Genomic DNA, 22465 nt, shown 5'->3' with positions numbered 1-22465 from the left:
GACTGATTCTGACATTTTTTACTTTCCATGGTCAACACTGCTTTTCCTCCACATAAGTCCCATCTACTACTCTACTACTAAACCGCCGAATCTACTGCCTTTTTTCGCTCTCCGCTCCCACGCGAAACTTTCTGCCTCAGCAAAAAGCATGCGCGCTCAGCAAAGAGCGGCGCACTAAAAACTTTTGCTCCCGACCCCAACTACTGAGCGCTCTGGCTCTCCGTTCGCTCTCTAAAGGGGAGCATGGCCTCGGACAACAACAAAAGCACACTTGTTGAAAATGAAAACGGCCCCAAACAACCAAGAGCGAACTGGTTTTCGAGGGAGCGCTGAAACTAGTGAGAGCGAGCCGAACGCAGAGTGGGTGAAAGAGCGAACAGGAGCGTGCACGTCATGTTGTTTATAGATTTTTAGTCGAAATTCTGTTTTTCACGTTTAAAGTTCGTACGTGCGCTGAACGGACGGACTGCTACGACCGGAGTGTTGTGTTGTGAGTGCGAAAGCGTAAAATCGGCCAGGCGGATATACACCTATGCACTTCCCCCGAAACGGAAAAATCTAAATGAAAATAGCCTATTTTTTAAATCGTTTTCGAGTGATGATCTTTGTGCTTTATCAAAATTAGACTGAGTTCAAAACCAAGTATACATGTGAAACAAAATTAGCTGAGTAAATAGCGAAACTTTTGGATAACCCCACGTTTCCGGAACCATCTAACGTACGTGCCTCATCATAAAACGCGCCCTCAACGAGGCATTCGAGCGAAACCACAAACCAAAAACGGCCAAGCCAAAGAAATATAAAAGTATATCTTAACACAAAAGGAAACCAATAAATAAATACATAACAAAAACCCATGCGTGAATCAACAAAAAATATAACCAAGCAAAAAAAAGAAAGTAATGTGTAAATTCTTTTTTACACACATATCGTGTACATATAAATATTAAATCCAGCTGAGGCAATTATAATACTTAATGAATTTATTGCACAATTAAAGCGAAGCCAAGTTATAACAACAACAAATTAATATGCCGATGGCGTGAAAGTCACAACTCGACGCATGAGAAATCCCCCCTGCGCCACAGCACTGAATTATTAATGAAATCGAATTACAAACAAAGCCCAGCCAGCAGCAATAACGATTCGGAATAAAAAAGAAATAAATAATAAATAATCATAAATAAGTACACACATCAACAAGAGCCGCGAAACGTGGACGGCTTAATCAGCGAAAAGTCAGGCAGCTGGAAAATATTGCAGGCAAGGCGCAGGCGCCGCTTTTCACACGAGTTGGCAGCACACGCCACATAAATTGGCATTTACCGTTAAGCGCGCTGCCGTACTTTGCGGTCGGGACAAGCAACAAGCAACAACAACAACAACCACTCAACACCTCCACCGAACCACCAAAGAAAAGCCGTCAAAGTGGATTTAACAAATTATAATAAAATGCTGCAATCCACCAATCATCATTATTTAAGGCCGGATTATATGACAGCTGCAGCTGCCCCAACAGCGGTAAGCTCATCTCTTTTGTCTCATTCTTGGGATATAATTCGAAAGGTGGGGTAATTCGGCAATCAGAAATTTATTGAATTTATCGGTCAATTCAGGTTTAGCGATTAATGCGATTACTTTTTGGCAAACCTCTTACTCCACTTACATTCAGAAGGATTGAAATGATTTTATTAGAGAGAATTCATTAATAAAGGTCTTTTAAAAAAATAGACAGATTAGACAATGGCGGACTCAGAATTTGGTTGCAAAACAAATATGTTGTTGCATACTTTCTGAATTCCAAATTTCCTTTAATTTTTAACCCAAGGGGGGATATATTCCCCAAATCCCCCGTGGATCCGCTTAGAAATCTGCATACCATTACGTAAACTTACCTTGTTAAATCGGTTTTCGAACCTTAACCATGAAGAAACTTATTAAAGCCTGACATATGGATAACTGAAAATCATCATGGTTAACGGAGAGAAATATGAATAACACAGATTCTAGCAATAACACCCAATTCGTTTCGTTCGATTGCAAAACTTATAGCCATGAATAACAAACTATCGACGTTTCGGACATTCGAAATAGATTGTCGAGCCATATTTCATAAATAATAAAAATGTCGACTGTGAAGCACTCGCCACAGGCGAAAAACTACAGCCCCAATCCTAACCGAACCCGAACCCGAAGCAACCTCCGCCAAACTTCCAGAAGACTTGGGGCCATGTGCTCGCAAACGGAACTGTTTTCGAAGGAAGGGGAGGGAAAAAGGCAAAGAGCGAATTCACAATCGTAGAACGATAAATTCTCCAATATCTGCACATAAAACTTATTTATGTTTGTTCATATTAAACTATGTAAATCCGTAGCCGAGTTGCCTCTGTCTGAAAGTGTTTAGAGAGTCGAATGCACCTCTGGAAATTGTATGTAAATTTATGGCGCGCCAAATTTGAATTTATAATGACAGAAAACAAATGCAATTTCGCACACACCGACTTACACACACCGAGTTCGAGGAACTATGGCAGTTAATCAGAGTCAAAGTTGTTGTGGTCCCCATTTCCTCCTCCCTCTCTTTCACACTCTATACAAACTATCTCTCTTCGAACTGCCGTGAGACTCATAAATTTTCATTTTAATTTGTTGAGCGCATTTTGTTCATAAAGAACGGAAGCAGTTTATGGCACCAGCACGATGAGTACATTCATTAACTGGGTAATTTGAAATAGCGTTTTCGGAGCTTATGTGATTTACTGATTTCGGTGGAGATCCGCAGCCCCAGCAATCTCCATATTGGTCGTGTGAAAGCTTTTCAACAGCGCAAATGAGGCAAAACCCATAAATCAACGGATCGTATCTCAATACGAGGCCCATGATGAACTGGTTCCGGTGGCTGACAGGCTTACAGAACCAGATTAAAGCTTTTTTAGGATCCTTATTTAGGATTTATAATGACTGACCTAGTGATATCCATAATGAAATTAAAATACCCTGTTAAGAACTAATACTTTTTCCATATAGACTTAAATGCGATTTAAAATTGACGTGCGACGTGTTAAGTAAATTTAGCTTTACGTGTCTCCCGGTGACTGACTAACCTTCTTCTTTTGTGCTTTATCTGCGATACTATCGGCGAACGTATAAATTATTCAATGATTAATGGCAGCTGCTTATAATTAATTATAATAAAATCAAATAAACTAAGCCTGACAGCTGTCAGTGTCATCATTTGTATATCTTTTATGTGGCGCCCCATAAAAGCAGAGACAGAAACAGAAATACGAAAATGAAAGAGAGATCTCCGAAGTGACTGTTGATAATTTGCTGTCACATGTTGAAAAATTACAAAACTTTTTGACCGAAAAAGGAAACGGCGTCGCGTCGCAAAATGGAAATAAATGCGACTCGGAGCTATCTGTTGGGCAATAACTCGAAATCTGAACGTGAAAGTCAGTTCCAGTTTTCCATTTGCAGTTCGCCCGAGCTCAGGCTCATGTCAGAGCTTAACATGAGCTCAAGACCAGTCAGTCAGTTAAACTGACAGAGCGGCAGAAAAAGGTAAATAAAGTGCAAATGTCAGCTGACCGCAAACATCATTAATATAATTAAATGTGTCAGTCAAGCGGCCATTTATGCAGTCGGACGTTCATTTCAGTTAACCACAGGCTGCCATCGGCTTGGTTTGGTTTGGTATCGTTTGGCTTGGTTTTGGGCCACCAAATGAACCCAACAACTGGTCGGATCTGGCAGTTAAAGTGTGCGCTTGACATAACGGCTCTGTCTCAGGCCCTGTTTTCCCCTGGCAAAAATTCCCCCTCAATGAACCATTCTTTCGGCTTTGTGTTTGCGTGTGGCTCTAATTAAAGTGTCATCAACAGCAGAAATGCCATGCCAGCCGGGCAACAGCAACAAATGAGTTGTGGAGCAGAGTTGCCCCGGCATGTTATGCTAGTGATAAATTGCCATGTCTAGAGCTGTCATGTTAATTTTTTGTACTCGCACTCAAATAATAGTTTTTGTCCAAAGTGTTAATTAATTCTTGGAACATTTTAAATATGTGAAAAGCGAGAGACTGACGGACAGGCTGAAGTACAAGATATACAGCGGAATGGTTATGGCACTCTAATTGGGGTTGGGCTGGGTTAAAAGTCAATTTACATGAAGCGTTTATTTTTTGTGGGTCCATTAGAGGGTTTAGCATCTACGAAATAATATTTAGTATTGACACGGTGAGCTAATGACATTCAGCAAGCAATAAATAAAGCTGCTTAATGAAAAACCTCATGAAATAACTTCCCCTTATCAGTGTTTAAAAATAGAGTATTAGTCACCTTATAAATACTTTACTCTAATCAAATCAAAATTCGCAATAATCAATCAATCGGTCTATCAATAACTTTGTTCGTTAGAATTTTTATAGGAACTAAAGTTTTATATAGATAAGTGTTACCTCCTAGAAGGATTATCTGCGCAACACTTGGGTTTATGAAGCGATAAGAAACCGATTAAGAGCAGACTTAAAAATAAACAGTCATTGAATCGATGTGTACTGCTGTTCATTAAGAAATTTATGGTATTTTATGGTGAGGTCATAAATTTAACGATCCAATTTCGTTAATAAGCGACTATAAATATCAAGTAAGAAATAGAAAGAGGCAATAAAACTTGAACAGCAGCGGCCAACACAATGTTACCATTTCGTGCTATTATTATTATTATTGCCTTTTGAGAGTACAATCAAACGGCATTTATCACTCGAAACTCAGACCCCCATCCAATCGTGCCAGCAACACCTCCGCGGAACCCCCGATCCAAAACTACAGTCATAACCATTCATGGCAAATATCATTTTGAAAACTAAATGCTTGCGTATGTACAAATTGAATGGGTGAAACTCAATGAATTCATTTAAATGCACGCGAGGCGGCAACTATGATAATGAATTGCAATCGCCGCTTAAACCGCAAAATAATAACCCGTTTTTTCTCATTTCGTTTTTTTTTTCTCTCTATAGAGTTAAGTCGCGGCATTACAAATTATGGTCCGAGATAATCGATTTTGTGGAAGGGGGAACTGAAAAGGGGGCGAATGTGGGTTATAAAACAGTCAAAGTCAATAATCGTAAAATGCTCCAACAAATTAACCAATAAATTCATATAGAAGTAATCAAATTAATGTTCCCGCTGATAACTGTCAATTGCATTATCATCATCACCATTAACAGCATCATGAGATGTGTCACAAGCTTAATTGTACGAACAAACGGGTTGAGCGAGGCTACAAAAAAGTATGTAAAGAGCCACTATATTAAAAGCAATAAAAAACGGAGTACCAAAAAAAATAAAATTTTTGAATGGTAAAATATATCAGTGTTTCGAAAGCTTTGAGATTTTGTATCCCGCATGATGCTTCAATTATGCCCAAACACCTGCTTATGCCGTCAGCATGTGACAACCCGTCTTTACCTTGCACATTTTCCCAAATTGGTTTTAAAGCCAAGGCACAGAACCAAAGAAAAAAAACCCTATAATTCCCCAGTGTCCAAAGAAAAACGCTTGACCGTTGCCGCGGCATTCTTAATGCCTCGTAATCTGTTGAAAATTAAATGGGTTTCAAATGGTATCAATCATTAAGTTGGTTACTACACACAACACGGGGCGTATGAGTGATTGCCATAAATTTGTGTATAAATATTAATCAGTTGGCCGCCCCAAAAGCCCCGCACAAAGACCCACAAAACAGATCATTGGAAAAAATAGGGCTTTCAGGGCTCAACAAAACATTTGACACTAAATGCACACAAATTGCTTTTGAAGCCCGAGGCGAAATTTCAAAAGAACCCACAAAGAATATTCGTATGAAAAAGGGAACTCGAAAATGTCTGACCAAAAGGCAGGGAAAAACACACACACATGAAAAAAAAATATAAAAAGAAATAGGCTAAAAATGTAAGGCTGATAAGCCCACAAAGCGGTCAAACTGGCGCCTTTTTCGGGGTCCGAAAAGGGGGGAGCGACAATTTCAATCAAATCTACCCACTGAATGGGCGGAAAACAAATAAACAATCAATCTCAATCACATCAATTATGCGCCGAAACAACTTGTGAGCTATCAAAGCCCTCTTATCATCGGGTATTCCGTTTATTTCCGTTCAGCCTTTCGGGTGACTCTTTTTTTTCGGCCGTATACTTTTTATTTATTCTATCGCGCGATGTTAATCATTTTAATTGGCGCCACTTGAACGAGCCGCACTCTGTGTGAGTGTCTGATTGGTGTCCATTAATTTTGTGGCAGTCATTTGAAAGCGTTTCAAATTACTTTTCGTGTTGCAAGCTGGTCTCAATTTACAGCGAGCACCGAAAGTGAAAGTGACCGGCAAAGGCACTTTCGACCGATTGCGATAAAGAAATTATGGCTAAGTCGTCACACAAAACAACACAAAAGCCCGAAAAAATTAAATTGATCATAAATTAACCGTAATCATTATCTTTCGGTTTAAATATAAGCAACTAGCCTTTAAAGCAATGTACTTTGGGGGTTTTGCTACTTCAAAATTAGTTGAGTTAGTTAGTTAGTCTTAACTTAAAGAAATTACATCGCCATAATTTTCTGATATTTCAATTCACTTAACAACTTTTATGCCTAAGGAGTGCCAAACAGATTGATTGTTGTCCTTTTTTGTTTTTCGCTAAAATATTTAATTTAAGCCTTCAAAAGCGACTGACACTTGGCAGAAATGTTATCCCACTTTTGTTTAATTTTATATCTCAGTACAAAAAACAATGAAATATGCCCCATCAACAAAAGAGGCGGAAAAGTTCATTTAAATACAAACTGACATGTGTCAAAGTGACACTTTTTGATTGCTATTCGGTTACAAATTTCTAGCTCTTCTTCGTTTTCGTTTTTCTTTCGTTTTGTTGTCTTTCGACTGCCGTTGACACTTTCCGAACCCCCCTTTCCTTCCCCCTTCCCCCTTTCTCCCCTCTCCCCATTACATACACATAGATAGACAGCGCCTGTGACACTTCAAGGCAAAAATGGCAAGGTTGGAATATACAAACACAGAAATAAAGAAAACGTATAGGGAAAATAAAATAAATTAAAGACACTGTCAGAGTTTTTACTTTCCAATGACTTGAACGTCATGTCAAATGTCAAGTTAGAATAACATCCGTTTGACTTACGCAGGGAAATGCTGATGACAGGCCATATGAACAGTAAGAATCGTTCATATCGACTTTTGGTTATTTGTTGATAGTCATATGTCAGAATTATGAATAGATGCACATGGCAAATTTCAAATTAGAACGTAAAATATTTAATAAAATCATACATTTAAATTTATATTTTTAACACGAATTGATGGGTTAGCATTTTTAATTTTGCCTTTGGTTTAAGGTAAAAAACCCAGTAAGGGCTAGGAAGTGCATCCAGTTGTTACAGAACAATGCGATGCACATCTCACGCCTTTTTGCAATTTTCCCAGGCTGGCCGTGTGCGTTATCACGTGTCAAATATCTTGCACTGAACAAAGGCTTTCCACACTTTTCGTGTGGGTAGCATCTTTATCGAGGGAATCAAGGGATTCGAAGGGGGCCTGCCTATTCAAATTAGCTGAGCGAGTGTTGCGAATAAAATTTACCTACTGCAATTCATTTATTCAGCTGTCTCCGCTGTCTTTTTGGCTTGTCGTGCTGTCATTTCGGCGTACTTTTGCGAATAAGAAAAAATACAACAAAATGTGCGCTCTTTTTTTTTTGTTTCTTTGGCTTATCGCAACGAAAAAATCTAACGAAAGGGGAGATATCCCTCCCTTTTGCCCGCCAAAAACCTCTTTCCTCTGCCATGTGTTTGTTGGTTGCATTGCTCGCGTTATTTGGCTCTATTTGCATATTTTCGCATTTTATTATGCAGACAGGCAGAAGGCTTTCGAGGGGCTGAGGAAAAGGGGGAGTGCGAGAAGAGGCGTCAGCACGTCATTCAGTTGCACTCCGCATCTCCCCCCGAAAAGCCCACTGCTTCAGTTTCGTTTTTTGGAATAGACAGGCCAAGTGCATTTTTTATTCGCGAATTGTATCTGCACAGGAAGAAAACCCTGTTATTTTGTTTTTTTTTTTTTCGAATTTGGATTTAATATTAAGTTTACCATACAATTTAAAATAAAAAGAAATTTTAAAATTCCTAGATGTTTATATTAATTTTTTTGTTTTATGCAAATTAAATGTATTTAAATTTAAATACAGTTTTCTGTGCACTGGTCAGGGGATATGGGGAGATGGGGCCAACAGCTGTGCAACACAAAACTGTCAGTTTGGCAGAAACGGCGCGAAGTGCTAAAATAGTGGAAGATCCCACTCTCCATCTGTCTCCCTCTGCCCCTCTAGTCCCGTCTCTTTCTTGCTGTCTGAGTTGACTGGCAACGGAAGTGCAACAACAATTTGTTTTCCTTTACCAAGCTTTCAGTTTGTCGTTTCTGTACCGCTATCTGTTGGATATGTACAGTGAACAATGGCTAAAGTGGATAACGAGTTAGAAAAGAGATTATAAACTAGGTCCTTATATAAAAAATAAATATTACAAACTAAAACAAAAGCAACATTTAAGTTCACAAGGAGATAATCTGTATAAAAACCTACATTTAAAGAGCATTTCCTTCTGTAGTTAATATTACTACATTTTCACTGTAAAAATTTCATTCAATCATACTACGGAAATAAAAGAAAATGTCGAGAAACTTTATTAACACTTGAAATCAACAAAAAACTAGCCACCAAAATTGCATATTAAAATCAGAAAATTAATCCATTTAATGGCGTTGTTAAAAAAATGTAAATTAAGCACGCAAGGGAAGACGGTAAAATGAATTATGCCAAAAACAAGGAGGCTACAAATGCAACACGAAAACATAATCACAAAAAGGGGGCGTGTCGGGCAGGCAGGGCGGGATGCTGACAACACTTGTCAACGCAACTGTAGAGCGGCATAATTATAAATAACACGTAATTAACGCGATGCCAAATGCGAATGACACCTCCGAACGAACATTTTGTGGGTCTGGGCGGATCTGATCCGCATCTTCTGGCTCATCGTCATCGGTGAACACTTAGAGAAATGTTTCTTTGCAGAGAATTGCTAGACATTAATAAAATTCAAGAATCAGTGAGGGGAACTGACTCATTAAAGTGTAGAACGTAGCCTAGTTGTTAGTAATATTAAAGTCTACACATTTTTAACGAATGGATAAAGTTTATCCAAAATTTTTTACAGAGTGGGGCAAAGGCGACCGGTGCGATTAAACCGAGCCAAAATAACTTTTTTCCCTGCAAACTTTTAAATTAAAAATATTTTTAGAGGCAAGGCCTAATTAATTTCTCGCGACTAAAAAACAATTTATTTAAGATTATTCTTAGAGTGCAGCACCCCGAACAGCCCCTCTGTTCGCCGGTAGTTTGGCATTTTGACAGGCGAGCCAAGGCAACAAGCAGTTGACAGCCAACAATGCCAGCGAGACACCAATAATACTGCATTTGCAGTGGACTAAAATAATAAAGTGTCGTTGGATTCATTATGCGATCGCTGCGATGAAGACAAACGCATCAGGTGTGAGAAGGGGCGAGATGTGGAATTTTCATTAACGCTGACAACTTGAAATGCTAATTATTGTCAAATTAATTTAGTCAGCTGTCAGCTTAAAGATTTTTCTTAATAAAAATAAAATCGAGAAAAAATGAGCGACAAACTCGGCGCGGATCAGTCGGAAAGTAGGAATTAATGAATGCCGCATGTGGGCACAGGCATTCAATTCACTTGACAGCAATGACAGACACCTTTTGCTTGGCTTTATGCTAATTTGCCAGGCCAACAGCTGCCATGGCGCACAGGCACGTAAATACGAATTCCGCTAAATGGGGGGAATAAAATATCGAAATTATTGTTCTTGATGAACAACAAAGATTTGTGGTGAAATAATCGGATGTGAGTGGGGTCGACGTTGGAGGGGGAATCTACATTTAAATTCTGTGAACCCCTTATGATCCAGTTTGAGGTGCTAAACTGTATGCAAACACTTTACTCAACGCGTCTTATTAAATTAAACAAGCTTATTCGAGATGACAGCTAATGAGATTCTCAGAAGCAAAACAATATGGTCTCTTTCGTTCACAGTATCAAGATTAGAGGAATATATTATACAATATACTTATTTAATATATTAATTTTAAATGATTTATGATATAATCATTTATTTGAACAATTTATGATACTTTTCTTTGCCAATTCCATATAAATCTTAATAAAGTGCTGCTATTAATAACTCTGAAAAATTAGGGTACTTAAAACGCAAACGATGTCAAAAAGCTAGATACTGTCAAATAAATAAGATTAAATAAGTGTCTCACTCATCCACAAAGAATTCAGAAAGTAAATAATTATGTTTGTGATAATAATAATAATGCCGCGTTTGCATAACCCTCACAGCTGTTTATGCCTTATTTATTTACGCATATGAGGGCATAGTATCTATATATTTTTCGTACACCATATTTGGGTTGTGTTTTTTTTTTTTTTTTTGCTGCGGGAGGAAGTACAGCCCGTCATTAAGTAACGCCCACGTTGACGCATTCCATCACAATGCTGGACAGAGGCTGGCAGGTGACAGGCGCACGTTGCGTATGATTGATAAACACGTTGTCCAAATTATGGACACAGAGGATATGTACATATATGCACAGATAGAGATGGCGAGAATTGAAAATATAAACACCATTTAGCCGAGACAGCTGCGCTAATCTAAGAGCAACCTTGAGAGGCCTCATTTTCGAGTCGCATTTTATTTGTATTTTTTCTATTTTTCCCTGCCGCCGCCACATGAGTGATGAGCGGGATAATGGAATATGCCAATTGGCGTTGACATCAATAACAAAATAAAAAAAGAATACATTGCCCGCCAGAGGGAAGTGAGATTAAGTGATAGATCTGCAAAAGAGCACTGGCTTGTTGAATATTTCCCTCATTCTGTGGCAATTAATTTTGCTTAGGGTTATTGGGTTAATTGTATTGCGTATACGCACTGTGTTACCCACGGACATTGATGTAGCACCTTACCAAATGGGAAAAACATAGCGAAGGTTGTTGAACTTACCTAACAATTTGGTTAAATAACAAGAGAGAACGCTATAGTCGAGTGCCTCGACTATTAGATACCCGTTACTCAGCTAAACAACTTAATAGAAATATGCCTTCTTATATGTTTTTCGCCGCTCGATTTTTACCCAGGGATCTCTTTCTAGAAGAGGCTTTCTAGAACTTTCAATTCTGCCTAGCACATCTTCCGTCTCTCTCTAGCGCACTCGAATGCACTTGTGAAAAACGTATACGAGCAAAAAGAGACAAAATGCGCGCCCCATTTCAAATAGTTTAAAATTTGCATTAACATAATGTGAATTAGAGTGACCACAGAAAAAAACGCAGATTTTTTCCAATGCCATTTCCTAGATGGCGCTAGTGTGTATTGTATTGCGCCATCTACCGCCAGATATTGGTACTACTGGTCATGAAAGGCGGAAATGTAGGCGCTGGCCAGGTTTAAGCGTTTATTAGGTTTGTGGGCGTTAGAGTGGGCGTGGCAATTTTTTACTTGGCCAATCGATAGGTATTGACGAAGCGAATACATATTAGTTACTATTTTCATAATAGCTTCAAAACTGTGGGCGTTAAAGGGGGCTTGTGGGCGTTAGAGGGGGCGTGGCACCTTTTTGAAACAAACTTGCGCTGCGTAGGAGCTCCTAGAATATTCATGCAAAATGCCAATCTTCTAGCTTTTATAGTTTCCGAGATCTCAGCGTTCATACAGACAGACAGACAGACAGACAGACAGACAGACGGACAGACAGACGGACAGACGGACATGGCTAGATCGACTCGGCTAGTGATTCTGATCAAGAATATATATACTTTATATATATATACTTTATATATATATATATATACTTTATATATACTCGGAAACGCTTCCTTCTAGCTGTTACATACATTTGCACGAATACAATATACCCTTTTACTCTACGAGTAACGGGTATAAAAAGCTTAAGATATATATATTTATATATATATCTAGTCTACCGCAACATTTTCCTGTATGATTAACCCAGAAAATCAACACACGTTCCTCTATTTTAAGCCCCAAATATTTATTCTCATCCCCTAATTACCCAAATCGCTTTTGTTTCCTAATTTGACTCACCCACCTGGGCAACTAAAGAAGCCTCACCTGACAAAAGATAGAAAAAGTATTCGCCATGCAAATAGGAAAGCCAACAACAACAACTAAGTAATTTGCACAGCAACGCCAAAAAAACAAAAAAAAAAGTGAAAAAGATAAGTAAACAAAAAAAATGCTGGTAGAAAAAAAAGTGAGGAATGCGGCGACGAAAAACAAATGTTTGCATACACAGCTCTGGAAACCAAAAGCGAAAAAAAGGCCAACTACAGAAAATGCAGCAGCAGCAGCAGCGAAGCTATAACAACTGCCAACTGACAACTAAATAGACACGTAATGTTGACAAAAGTCTGACATGAAATCTAACAGAGAAACAAGACACGACCCCAGCCAAGTTTTCCGAGAGGCCCCATAGAGTATAGAGTGGGGGCACTGGCACTATGGCACTACGACAATACGACAGTACGGCTCCAAATGAAAGAAAGAGTGACACATGAAAATGGCATTAATGTGTCACTCAAAGTGCACCCAGCAAATGCAGCAGCAGCAGCAGCAAGCCACTGTGACAATTGCAATGATATGGCTGACAGTTGGGGACTCTCATGCAACGTCTAAAATTGCAACATTGTCTAACGCCAAGTGCTCTTCACAGGCGGCAGTGGCAACTCTATGCCATGCCATATAGATATGGCTGGATAGTCGAATAGTCGGTTATTTGAGTGCCAGGGATGGCCTCGTCGGATCTCGGCTTTATTTGCTATTTGTTCTCTCCCTATCTCTGTCTCTCTCTGTGTTGGCCCGCGTTTGACAGTCAAATGACGCTGTCGGTTGTCAATATGACAAGTGTCAGTTGTGCGGCAGTTGACAGTTAATGTGACAGCGTTTTGTGTTTCTCTTATTGTGCCATGCCGGCTGAAAATAAACCAACAGGCATATTGAATTGCAGTTGCGGTCGGACAATGCGGGGAGTGTATTTGGGGTAAGACCTATAGAAGCGGTACACCCAAAAAAAAAATCCTGAGTGTCAATTTAATAACTGTGGGTTAAAATGACACTGCCCCTAGGATCAAATTTTTGGGGTCAATTTGCTCCCAAATGAGTGTCAAAAGTACACCGCGTTTTCAGAAAAATCGTATTTGATACTAAATAGTGTCATTTTGATAAAACTAGGTTCACATCGATCCCAATAATTATCATTTTTGGTTTTCGAAGTTCGAAGTTCGGCGATGTTTTACTCGAGTATCGATTTCGTTTATACTTGTCAAGAGTTCGCTCGCGCGCAAAATGGTTCGATGGCCCAGTTGGTAAGGCGTCTGCCTCTGATGCGAGAGGTCCCCGGTTCGAAACCCAGATAAATCATAGTAGGTAAAAAGTTTTTAAAATGCATATATATCATTTTAAGAACAAAAATGTTAAGTTGTGTTAGATTACTGATAAAAAAAAAAAAAAAATGGTGTTGCGAGCGGGATTCGAACCTCGTTCCCCCGAGCACAAAATAATATCAGAACCAAGCGCCTTGGCCCCTGAGCCATTCCCATATTAATTTTTGCCATGGCAGAATGGTTACAGGAGCTTTCAAGCAAATGTCAAATTTTATTTAATACTAAGAAAATGACACCGGCTAGTGGCTCTTTGACACCAAAAGGGGTCAAATTAATATTTTCGAAAGTATTAAAGTGACACCAGAATAGGGTCAATTTAATGACGTTCGGATCAAATATTTTTTTCCACTCAATAGTGTCACATTGACACCTAAATAGGGGCATATTGATGACTACTTTTTTTTGGGTGTATGAAATGGGGTAACGGTCGAGTGGAGGGGCTAATCATTAGTGACCTAGGCGTGTGCTGCGATTTCCAGAGGGTTGGGCTTAGACCACCCTGAAAACTGATAATTCTGATGATTTGCCATTCTTCTGATATTTTTTGACAAATTCATTAAAAGTACAAGTTACTAAAATATACTAAAATAACAAAAAGAAAATTAAGTGTAAAACTAACACTCAATAAAAGAAATATTTAATTTTAATGAAACAATTAAAGTTAGAGTTTATTCGGCATCTTATAAATAGGATTTCTTACTATTTAGTTTTTAGTTTGGGTCTCTTCTAGTGAAATAATAATAAGGCGACAAGTTTACTTTTCACATATTTCACAATTTTTTACTGTCCCACCCTCAGTATCCCAACTCTAGATGAATCATTTAATTCAACTTGAGCCCAAGGCTCTTAATATTTTTATAGCCATTTATGCAAATTTTTCCTTATACATTTATATTTGTTCTTCTTTTGCCCAGGCAAGCAAAATTTATTATCACCCAAAACGAAGAAAAAATGTATATAAGTAAGCGTATACAAAAAGGTGTTAACAGGCGGAATGATATAATATACATGCATAATATGTATAACGACAGAGTACCCACTCCCAGTGTCAGGGTCTTGGGGAAACACTATATAGGGCGAGATGAGGGGGAGAACGAGGGCCAAAATAAGAAAGAGAGGAAAATACAAAGTCTGCATAAAGTTTTATACCATTTTTATCGCTTATTTTATAATTCCCCAGCAAAACTGCAAGGGCGTCTTAAAAAACTGAGTCAGTGGTTGGGTTGGGTTGGGTTGAGTTTGGGCTGAGGGCTTTGGGATATGGTTGGGGTTTAGCTTGGAGGAAAGGTCTGCTAAAGACGTTGCCGTTGGCTTATGCAAAGCGTCGTCGACGATAGCGGCGGCACACAATTTCCGCTTTTTATGCTTATCCTGTAATTCATATTTATAGCAGCTATTTCTGTATCGTAATGTGTGCGAGGGAAAGAAATTTCCTGAGCCGCAGAATCTTTGAAAATTGCATTTTACAAAATATATTGCCAGAAAAATGTGATAGGAGAAGAAAGAGAAGTGGCGGCCAGATAGATCTTAAAATCCATTATAGATAAGTTTTATTGCAGTTTACTAGCAAATAAATCAAAAAGCTTATACGCCATACAAGCACGTAAAATTAAAGCTACTTTACTTTATTTATTCTCCAAAAATAAATCGATTCAAGTGCACTTTGTCTCGAATCACAATACCTTTCGGCAAAGCTTCAAAAGTGAATCGATCAATAGCTTCAATTTGAGAAGCAACAAGCCAAAGTCAACAATTCATCTTGTCTCTTACCAACTTGCGTTGTATGACCCCCTCACTCCATCTTAAATTAAACTTATCCCCTCCATTTGGCTGTCATGTCATTGTTTCACGAAAAAATAAAAAGAAACACACAAAGTTTCAACATTTTGTTTGTCATATTAACATAAAGTATGATTTTTCAAGGGCCCTCTAAGTGCGTGAGCCTTCGACCTCTTCCCCTCACTCAACCCAAAAGCTTCGCGTGCCGCTTTTATTTGTTTATAATTTACTTCATTTTTATTTACCATAGACTCTTTTATTGTTTCAAGTCTACGTGCGATGATGACTTAAGTATGTCGATGTGTCATACTTCTCAAATGTTGAGTGTATTCAAGGGGTTGGCGGGGAAGTAGCTTATGGCACTATAAAATAGTTTGACACATTTAGCTTTTCTTGTTAATTTGTATAATACTTGAGGCATTTGTGTGTGACACTTGTGTGAAATGTTAAGCAAATAACTCGTATGGTGTGATGATGAATGGTTGTTAGGGCCAAGATCTTAGGGGATCAATTTGACGGCCTTTAAGGGGGATTAAAAAATCCTACAATTAAAAGAAAAAAAGAGAGACGATTTAGTAGAGTACCTCGACTATTAGATACCCGTTACTTAGAAAGTGCAAGGGAGATGAAGATATGCATGCAGCAAAACGACTGCTTGAATTGCATTATTTGCTCATAACTTTTCAATGAATGGTCCGATTTGAAAAATGTCTATTACATTTCTATAGGTATTAATAAATACAACAAAATTGTATTTAAACTTTTTCGAAACCTTTAAAGGTGTGGGCGTCATACACATAATAGATACAATACAAATATGTAAGCCAAGTCCACAGATCATTCCTTTTCTCTATACCTAACTTCACACACCTTTAAAATAGAATTAGCATTAAAAATATATGCACACAAACGATAATAAATCAAATCAAATCATGACAGCTGAGTGTGTTTAGTTCAAAGTGTCTAATTAAATTATACGCATTTAACAAGCGACTGTGACTTGATTGTGCAAAGGCATAACTAAATGCATTTCAGTTGAGGTTTCATTTCCAACTTGCTCAGCCATGACTACTGTGTTGTTGTCGTAGTCACTTGTTTTTTATTGCCGTACTCGGGTTGTTGTTTGTTTACCTTGTTAGTGTCGATGTTTTGTATACACATTTTTCACAAGGTGTAACATTTTAATTATCACAACACTCATAATTTATACGTATTACGTTTATTTCCATTTTTTTCATTTTCCATTGGCTTTTAAGAGCTAATTAAGTGTTAAAAATATATTCGTATTATTCAAAGTTAAATATTCACGAATTTTAGCGTGCTTATAAAAAAAGCAAGACTGTATAGTAAACATTTTTGGTAGGCAAAGTTACACACTGCAGTGGAAGTTGATTTCAATAATTATACCCAACTTGGCCTCAATTACTATTTGATCGGGTCAGAGACAGAGCAATAATTCCATTTCGCTCCGCACAAGTCAATTGACGTTCTCATATATAAATAAAATATATCTACGTTTTATGAAGCTATTGTCCAATCGTAAATTAAACAAGCCCCATATGGCTCATTCTATCTGCACACACATATTTAGGTACGTCCGTCTATACCGCTGGGGTTGGGAAATATTTATAAACTAAATCACAAACAAAACACAAAATGTGCGACACGAATATGCGTAATACCGAAAATCAATACGGAAACTTTATCAACATGATAATAAATTATGACTAATTGTGCTAAAAACGAGACGAAATGGAGTGAGGTCTGCCCGCCCCTCTGTTTGCGCCAATAATTAATAAAGTGTTGATGAGGAGTGGGATTTTCGGGGGGGTTTCTGGGCAATTCCACACAAATTCAAATCGAATATATGCAAAGTGGTCCGATTGCGTGTTGACTGTGGGAATACTCTGTATTTATTATTTAAAGAGAAATTTTGTATTAAGCTTTTAGAATATTAACATTCAACACAAGGCCAAAAATATAACATTTAATACTAAAATAATAATGAAGTAATTAATAATAAATAATACAATTTGTTTCGTAATACCTACAATGTTGCTTGCTCAGCGGATAATATTTATCCTGGTTCTTATTGTAATTATTATAATAATTCCCCTAAGGCCCTATATCAATGTAATATAAGTATAAAGTAAACATATTTCTTTAATACTTATTATACCGTCTGTTTTCCTTAGTCAAAACTTTCTTATTAAACCCCAGATTTTACTATTAAACTCTGACATCCTCTCCATTAAATTATCCCTTTAAAAAACGGAATGTTGCTCCTTTCATGTCCACACACAAGCACTCTGATTACAGGGCATCCAAAGTACTCTTAAGTACCGATAAGAAATTTTGCCATTTTTACAATAGTATCATAATAATTTATGGCGGCCCATTGAGTGTTATAAAAGCTTCAATATTTTGTAGTTTACGACTTGCGCCAGTTGGGCATAAGCGTAATTACGCTCCCATACATATACACCAAGTGTACGTCATTATTTCCGATGTGCCTGTGTGTGTGGATGTTGTATTTGGGCGATGAATTATGAACGTTCAACTCTCTCGCCTCAGTTTCGGGTTTTCCCTTTCCGCTTATTCTTCTGCTCTTCTTCTTCTTCAGCTGGCCATAATTTATGGCATGCGGCGAAATGGATTTTATTGCAAAAACCGTGTTTCGTGTTTATGGCACAAACTGTGAGTGGGCAATATTCATTTCGTTTATGTACACTTATAACTACGATCGACTGCAATTTCAACTTTTGTCGGCACTCGTTCGATATTCCTTTGTACTACTCAATCGGTAATTTTCACTCGTATAGCTCTAAATGCTGATATATACGATCGCTTTTATAGGCCTACTATATATAGACTGACTAGAAGTGCCCATATACTCATAATACGAAGCCCTCAATTGATAAGCAATAAGCATAAAGTCATACAAAATTATGAACAACGGCGTAGTATAACATTTTCTATTTAGAAAGTAATTTTTATTTATATTAAGAGAACATTTTCCTAAAAAATTTACAAATATTTCCTGAATTTTAAATGGTTTTATTCCTAAGCATCACAATAGGTTAAAGCGACTTAATTCGTTTATTTCAAATTCAGAAATAGCAATTATTTGGCAAATACAATCAATTGTTCAAATCGGATTTCAGTGCACTTGATGCCTGGTTTGTCTTAATCCTCTTTTCGTTGAATAATTCAGTATTTCATGGTATTTACTTAACGCCCCCAAAATTAACCCATTTGGACACCACCACTGTTCACTACTCACATAACTTTGGCACTTGTTTATTGCACAATATATCACGAATGGCTAATAATTTCATTAGCCTAATTGCTCATTTGGAAATGGCCATAAAACCCGATGGACGCTGATTAAATGTTATTAACATTAGTTCTGCATATAATTTTAGAAAGCGAGTAAGATGGATTGGATTAGGCGATAAGAGGTGCTAGATTAAATAAAGAATTGTTTATTTACGGAATGGTATTAAGCTAAAGTGGCTTTAGTTTCACAGATTGTTCGAACATACTTTTTATATTTATACAAACCGAAAAAAATATGTCAATTTCACGCCCTTTTTTATAGCTCTGCCCTCGAACCAAATAAACAACCACTCCCGAGGGTGTAGTTAGATTTTTTCCAACCACATTGCTATATCTTTCCGTTCGACTTTTTTTTGGCAAACATTTTAATGGCCTCATAATTCCCTTTATTTTGTTGTGGGATTATAAATATTTATGACCATAGGCCTGTTATTTATGTCGCCTAAAGAAAAGGGGACATGAAAGTAGCGAGTTGCACGAGTATTTCAAGATCGCACCAGTTTTGTGGCGAAAGATAAGGATCTGGGGCAGTGGAAGAGGCAGTAAAGAAGTGTTTGCCGAACAAAGTAGAGTCAAAGACAATAAGGACGAGATCTTATCTGGCGAGCCACAAAACGCACGATGTTGTACTGAAACACAAATTTAAACCTCGTTTTTTCTTTTTTTCTCTTTTAACCAGCAGCTGGACAACAAAAGCAGTCCGTTGGCGCTATTGGCCCAAACATGCAGCGCCATCGGAGCGGATACCACAAACCCCAAGCTGCTGGCGGCGAACATTGAGAAGTCGACAAAGCAACTGCAGCACCAGCAGCCCAAGGGATCGAATGCTGGTGGAGGATCGGGTTCGGGATTCGGCCTGGGCCAGCAGCAGACATCAATGGATGGCAGTGCACGCGATAAATCCTCGCCGGTTAGCAGTCATTCATCCAGCGTTAGCACCGGTTCCGTGGAGCAGCAACAACTGCCCCTGGCCCATGGTCTCAGCCACAAGCCCACACCGACCACCTTTAAGCCCTACGAGCCGAATAACAACATCAGCAATATGGCCACGTCGGCCGTCGATTGCGGTGCCACAAATCTCAGTAGCAGCAGCAGCAACACCAACACCAGTGGCCAGCAGCAGCAGCGGGTTAAGACCCCCAAATCGACGTCGAATGGCGGCCAGCAGCGTTGCGATTCGAACCAAAGTGCCAGCTCGCAGCATCGAGAATCGCCCACAGCAGCAGCAGCTGGTTCCTCCTCGCTGAGAAGGACCCCCACCTCGGGGCTGGGGGGCCAGCTCAACGGAAGTCCCGGCCTGCCGCCCAACGCCTCCTCCTCCTCGACGTCCAGTGGTCGCAGCAATTCCAAAGAGTCGGCCGCCATGCACAGTCCAAGTGCAGCGGCAGCGGCGGCGGCGCAGGCTGCTGCCCAAATCGCCAGCTCAAATCGCCTGCAGGAGGCCGCTCTGGCCGCCGCCAAGGAGGCTAGCTATGTGAAGGCCCTGCACGCGGCCAGCCAGCAAGGATCCGCCTCGGCCGCAGCAGCTGCAGCATCCTATTATCCGCCCGGTGAGTGGAACTAGAGATTGGGAGTGGGAGGATTAAGTGGGTGGGACTACGAGACGAGTAAATTGCAGTACCATCAGTAAGAGGCTTAGGAATATTGTACAATGGGGTGGTCCACATAATAGAACCTTGTTTTCTTCGAAAACTAACAAATAGTTGACTTAAAAATCACTCATGCGAGTTAGTTTTAATTTAGTTGGAACTCCTGTTTTCTAATTATTTATTTCGTTGGAATAACTGTTAGAATCAACAGAGAGGAAACCCGAATTATTTAGTTGATATGAACGTCCATCGGTGCGTATGAGTGATAAAAATATTTGTTTCAACAAATATTTGTTTTCAAAAACCGTTCTTATACGGCAAAGTGGAAACTTAAACATTTATAAACGTCATTTTAAAATTTTATATTTTTACTGAGAAAAAAATGAATACAAAATTCATACTTTAAAATCTTAATAATTTTATGCCAAAGAATTAAAAATCGTATTACATTTTAAACCTTTAAACCGTTTATACAAGAACTAAAACAAGAGCTTAACATTGGAAGTAACACCATAAAAATATCCTTTAAAATAAAGGATAATTGAATTAATTTCACTAATAACGATTTGGTGAAGATATAAATGAATTTCCGAGATATTTAATCTGTTAGTTCCCAACAGTTATTTAGCAATTGAGTTATTGACAAAGAAATACGAGAAAATGTCTAGATCTTAATTTGTATGGATTTATCATGAAATCTAAGAATGCCAACTAATTTGACGATTCCATTTTCCGTTGCAGGTTACGGTAGCCCCTATTCCATGGACTTGATGACCGCCAGTTCGCTGATGTCGCCGCACCACGCCATGTTCAAGGCGTCGGCGATGAATCCGTATCTGAACTACGCCCGCATGAAGGGCCTGACGGAGCAGTCGATGATGGCGGCCACGCCGAATGTGTGTCGGGATCCCTACTGCACGGGATGTCCGGCCAGTCCGCATTACATCAACAAGGCGGCCGGTCAGCCGTGTCCGGCGGGATGTCCGCAGTGCGAGGGCGGTGGTGGTGGAGGAGGAGGAGGTGGTGCATCAAAATCCAGTAACTCCCAGGGAGGATCGGGATCGAGTGCCCAGGCAGCGGCGGCGGCGGCAGCTGCCTCCTCGTACCACGCCCAATTGGCCGCCCTGGCCGCCGCCTCCCAGATGCCCTACGTCTGCTCGTGGATCGGCAGTGATGCCGCGTACTGTGGCAAGCGGTTCGGCACCTCCGACGATCTGTTCCAACATCTGCGCACCCACACGGCCTCCGTTCCGGATGCGGTACTCAGTGCAGCGGCCGCCGGCGGAATACCGCCCAATCATCCGCTGTTCCAGCGCACCTATCCCACCCCGCCGCTGAGTCCGCTGTCGGCGGCCCGCTACCATCCGTACGGAAAGCCCTCGATGCTGCCGCCCTCACTGGCGCCGCCGGGGATGAGCGGAATGCCAGGGTTGCCACCTCATCCGGCACTGGCCCAATACTTTGCCCCTTACTCGTTATACGGCCCCCGGATGGGATCCTCGCATCCGTAGTAGGCGGCCGATGATCTTGATCCTGCTGCGAGTAGAAGTTCGGCCTTCAGTCAAACCCAAACCCATCATCATCATTTCTCTTGAGTCGTCGTCGTATCTCTATGTGTTTTTTGGTGTATATGACTCACTCGTGAAACGAAAAGCTAGTGATCTAATGTACTGTAGTTACATACAAATGTGTTTACAATTTAGCTTAAGAAGTCTAGCGTCTAGATATCTAATATATCTGAAATATAAAATATATATACATTTAGTGCAGCACATCAAATATCGCTCGTCCTTGTGTGTCTGTGTGTTTCGTGGTTGCTACTAAACGCATATGGTAATTTTAATATTATTTATTATATTCAAGCGAAACGATTAAAGATTAATGATTAACGAAATGAAATGAAAAGATTGTCCAAAAACTTAAAGTTGTAAAATTCTTGTAAAATATATATATACATATATGAGTAACTGCTTATAATTAATTCTATAAATATACCTATACATAAATGTGTAATTATGAACAATATTTTAATGTTCAATTAAGTCACTACAAAGAAATCAATAAATCAAAGAAAATTAAATACCAAAACAGTTTTCTATTTTATAATTTTACTAAATGAGGAAAAGGAAATATATTGGTAGGTAAAAATA

General features: G+C 39.1%; 1 protein-coding gene across 2 annotated transcripts; it reads left to right on the top strand.

Moving 5' to 3' along the window:
• Positions 1–403: 403 nt before the first annotated feature.
• Positions 404–22403, top strand: elB (elbow B). Of its 2 annotated transcripts, none has more exons than XM_017147397.3 (3): positions 404–1521; positions 19409–20276; positions 21057–22403. In XM_017147397.3, the coding sequence occupies exons 1-3, from the start codon at positions 1453–1455 to the stop codon at positions 21824–21826; spliced, it is 1707 nt and encodes a 568-aa protein (XP_017002886.2). In that variant the 5' UTR covers positions 404–1452; the 3' UTR covers positions 21827–22403. The 2 variants fall into 2 exon arrangements, with proteins under 2 accessions (XP_017002886.2, XP_017002885.2); XM_017147396.3 differs by having other exon boundaries at positions 19406–20276.
• Positions 22404–22465: the final 62 nt, after the last annotated feature.

Source organism: Drosophila takahashii, chromosome 2L, assembly GCF_030179915.1.
Source record: "Drosophila takahashii strain IR98-3 E-12201 chromosome 2L, DtakHiC1v2, whole genome shotgun sequence".
Lineage (NCBI taxonomy): Eukaryota > Metazoa > Arthropoda > Insecta > Diptera > Drosophilidae > Drosophila > Drosophila takahashii.
This window is presented reverse-complemented; position numbering and strand designations above follow the sequence as displayed.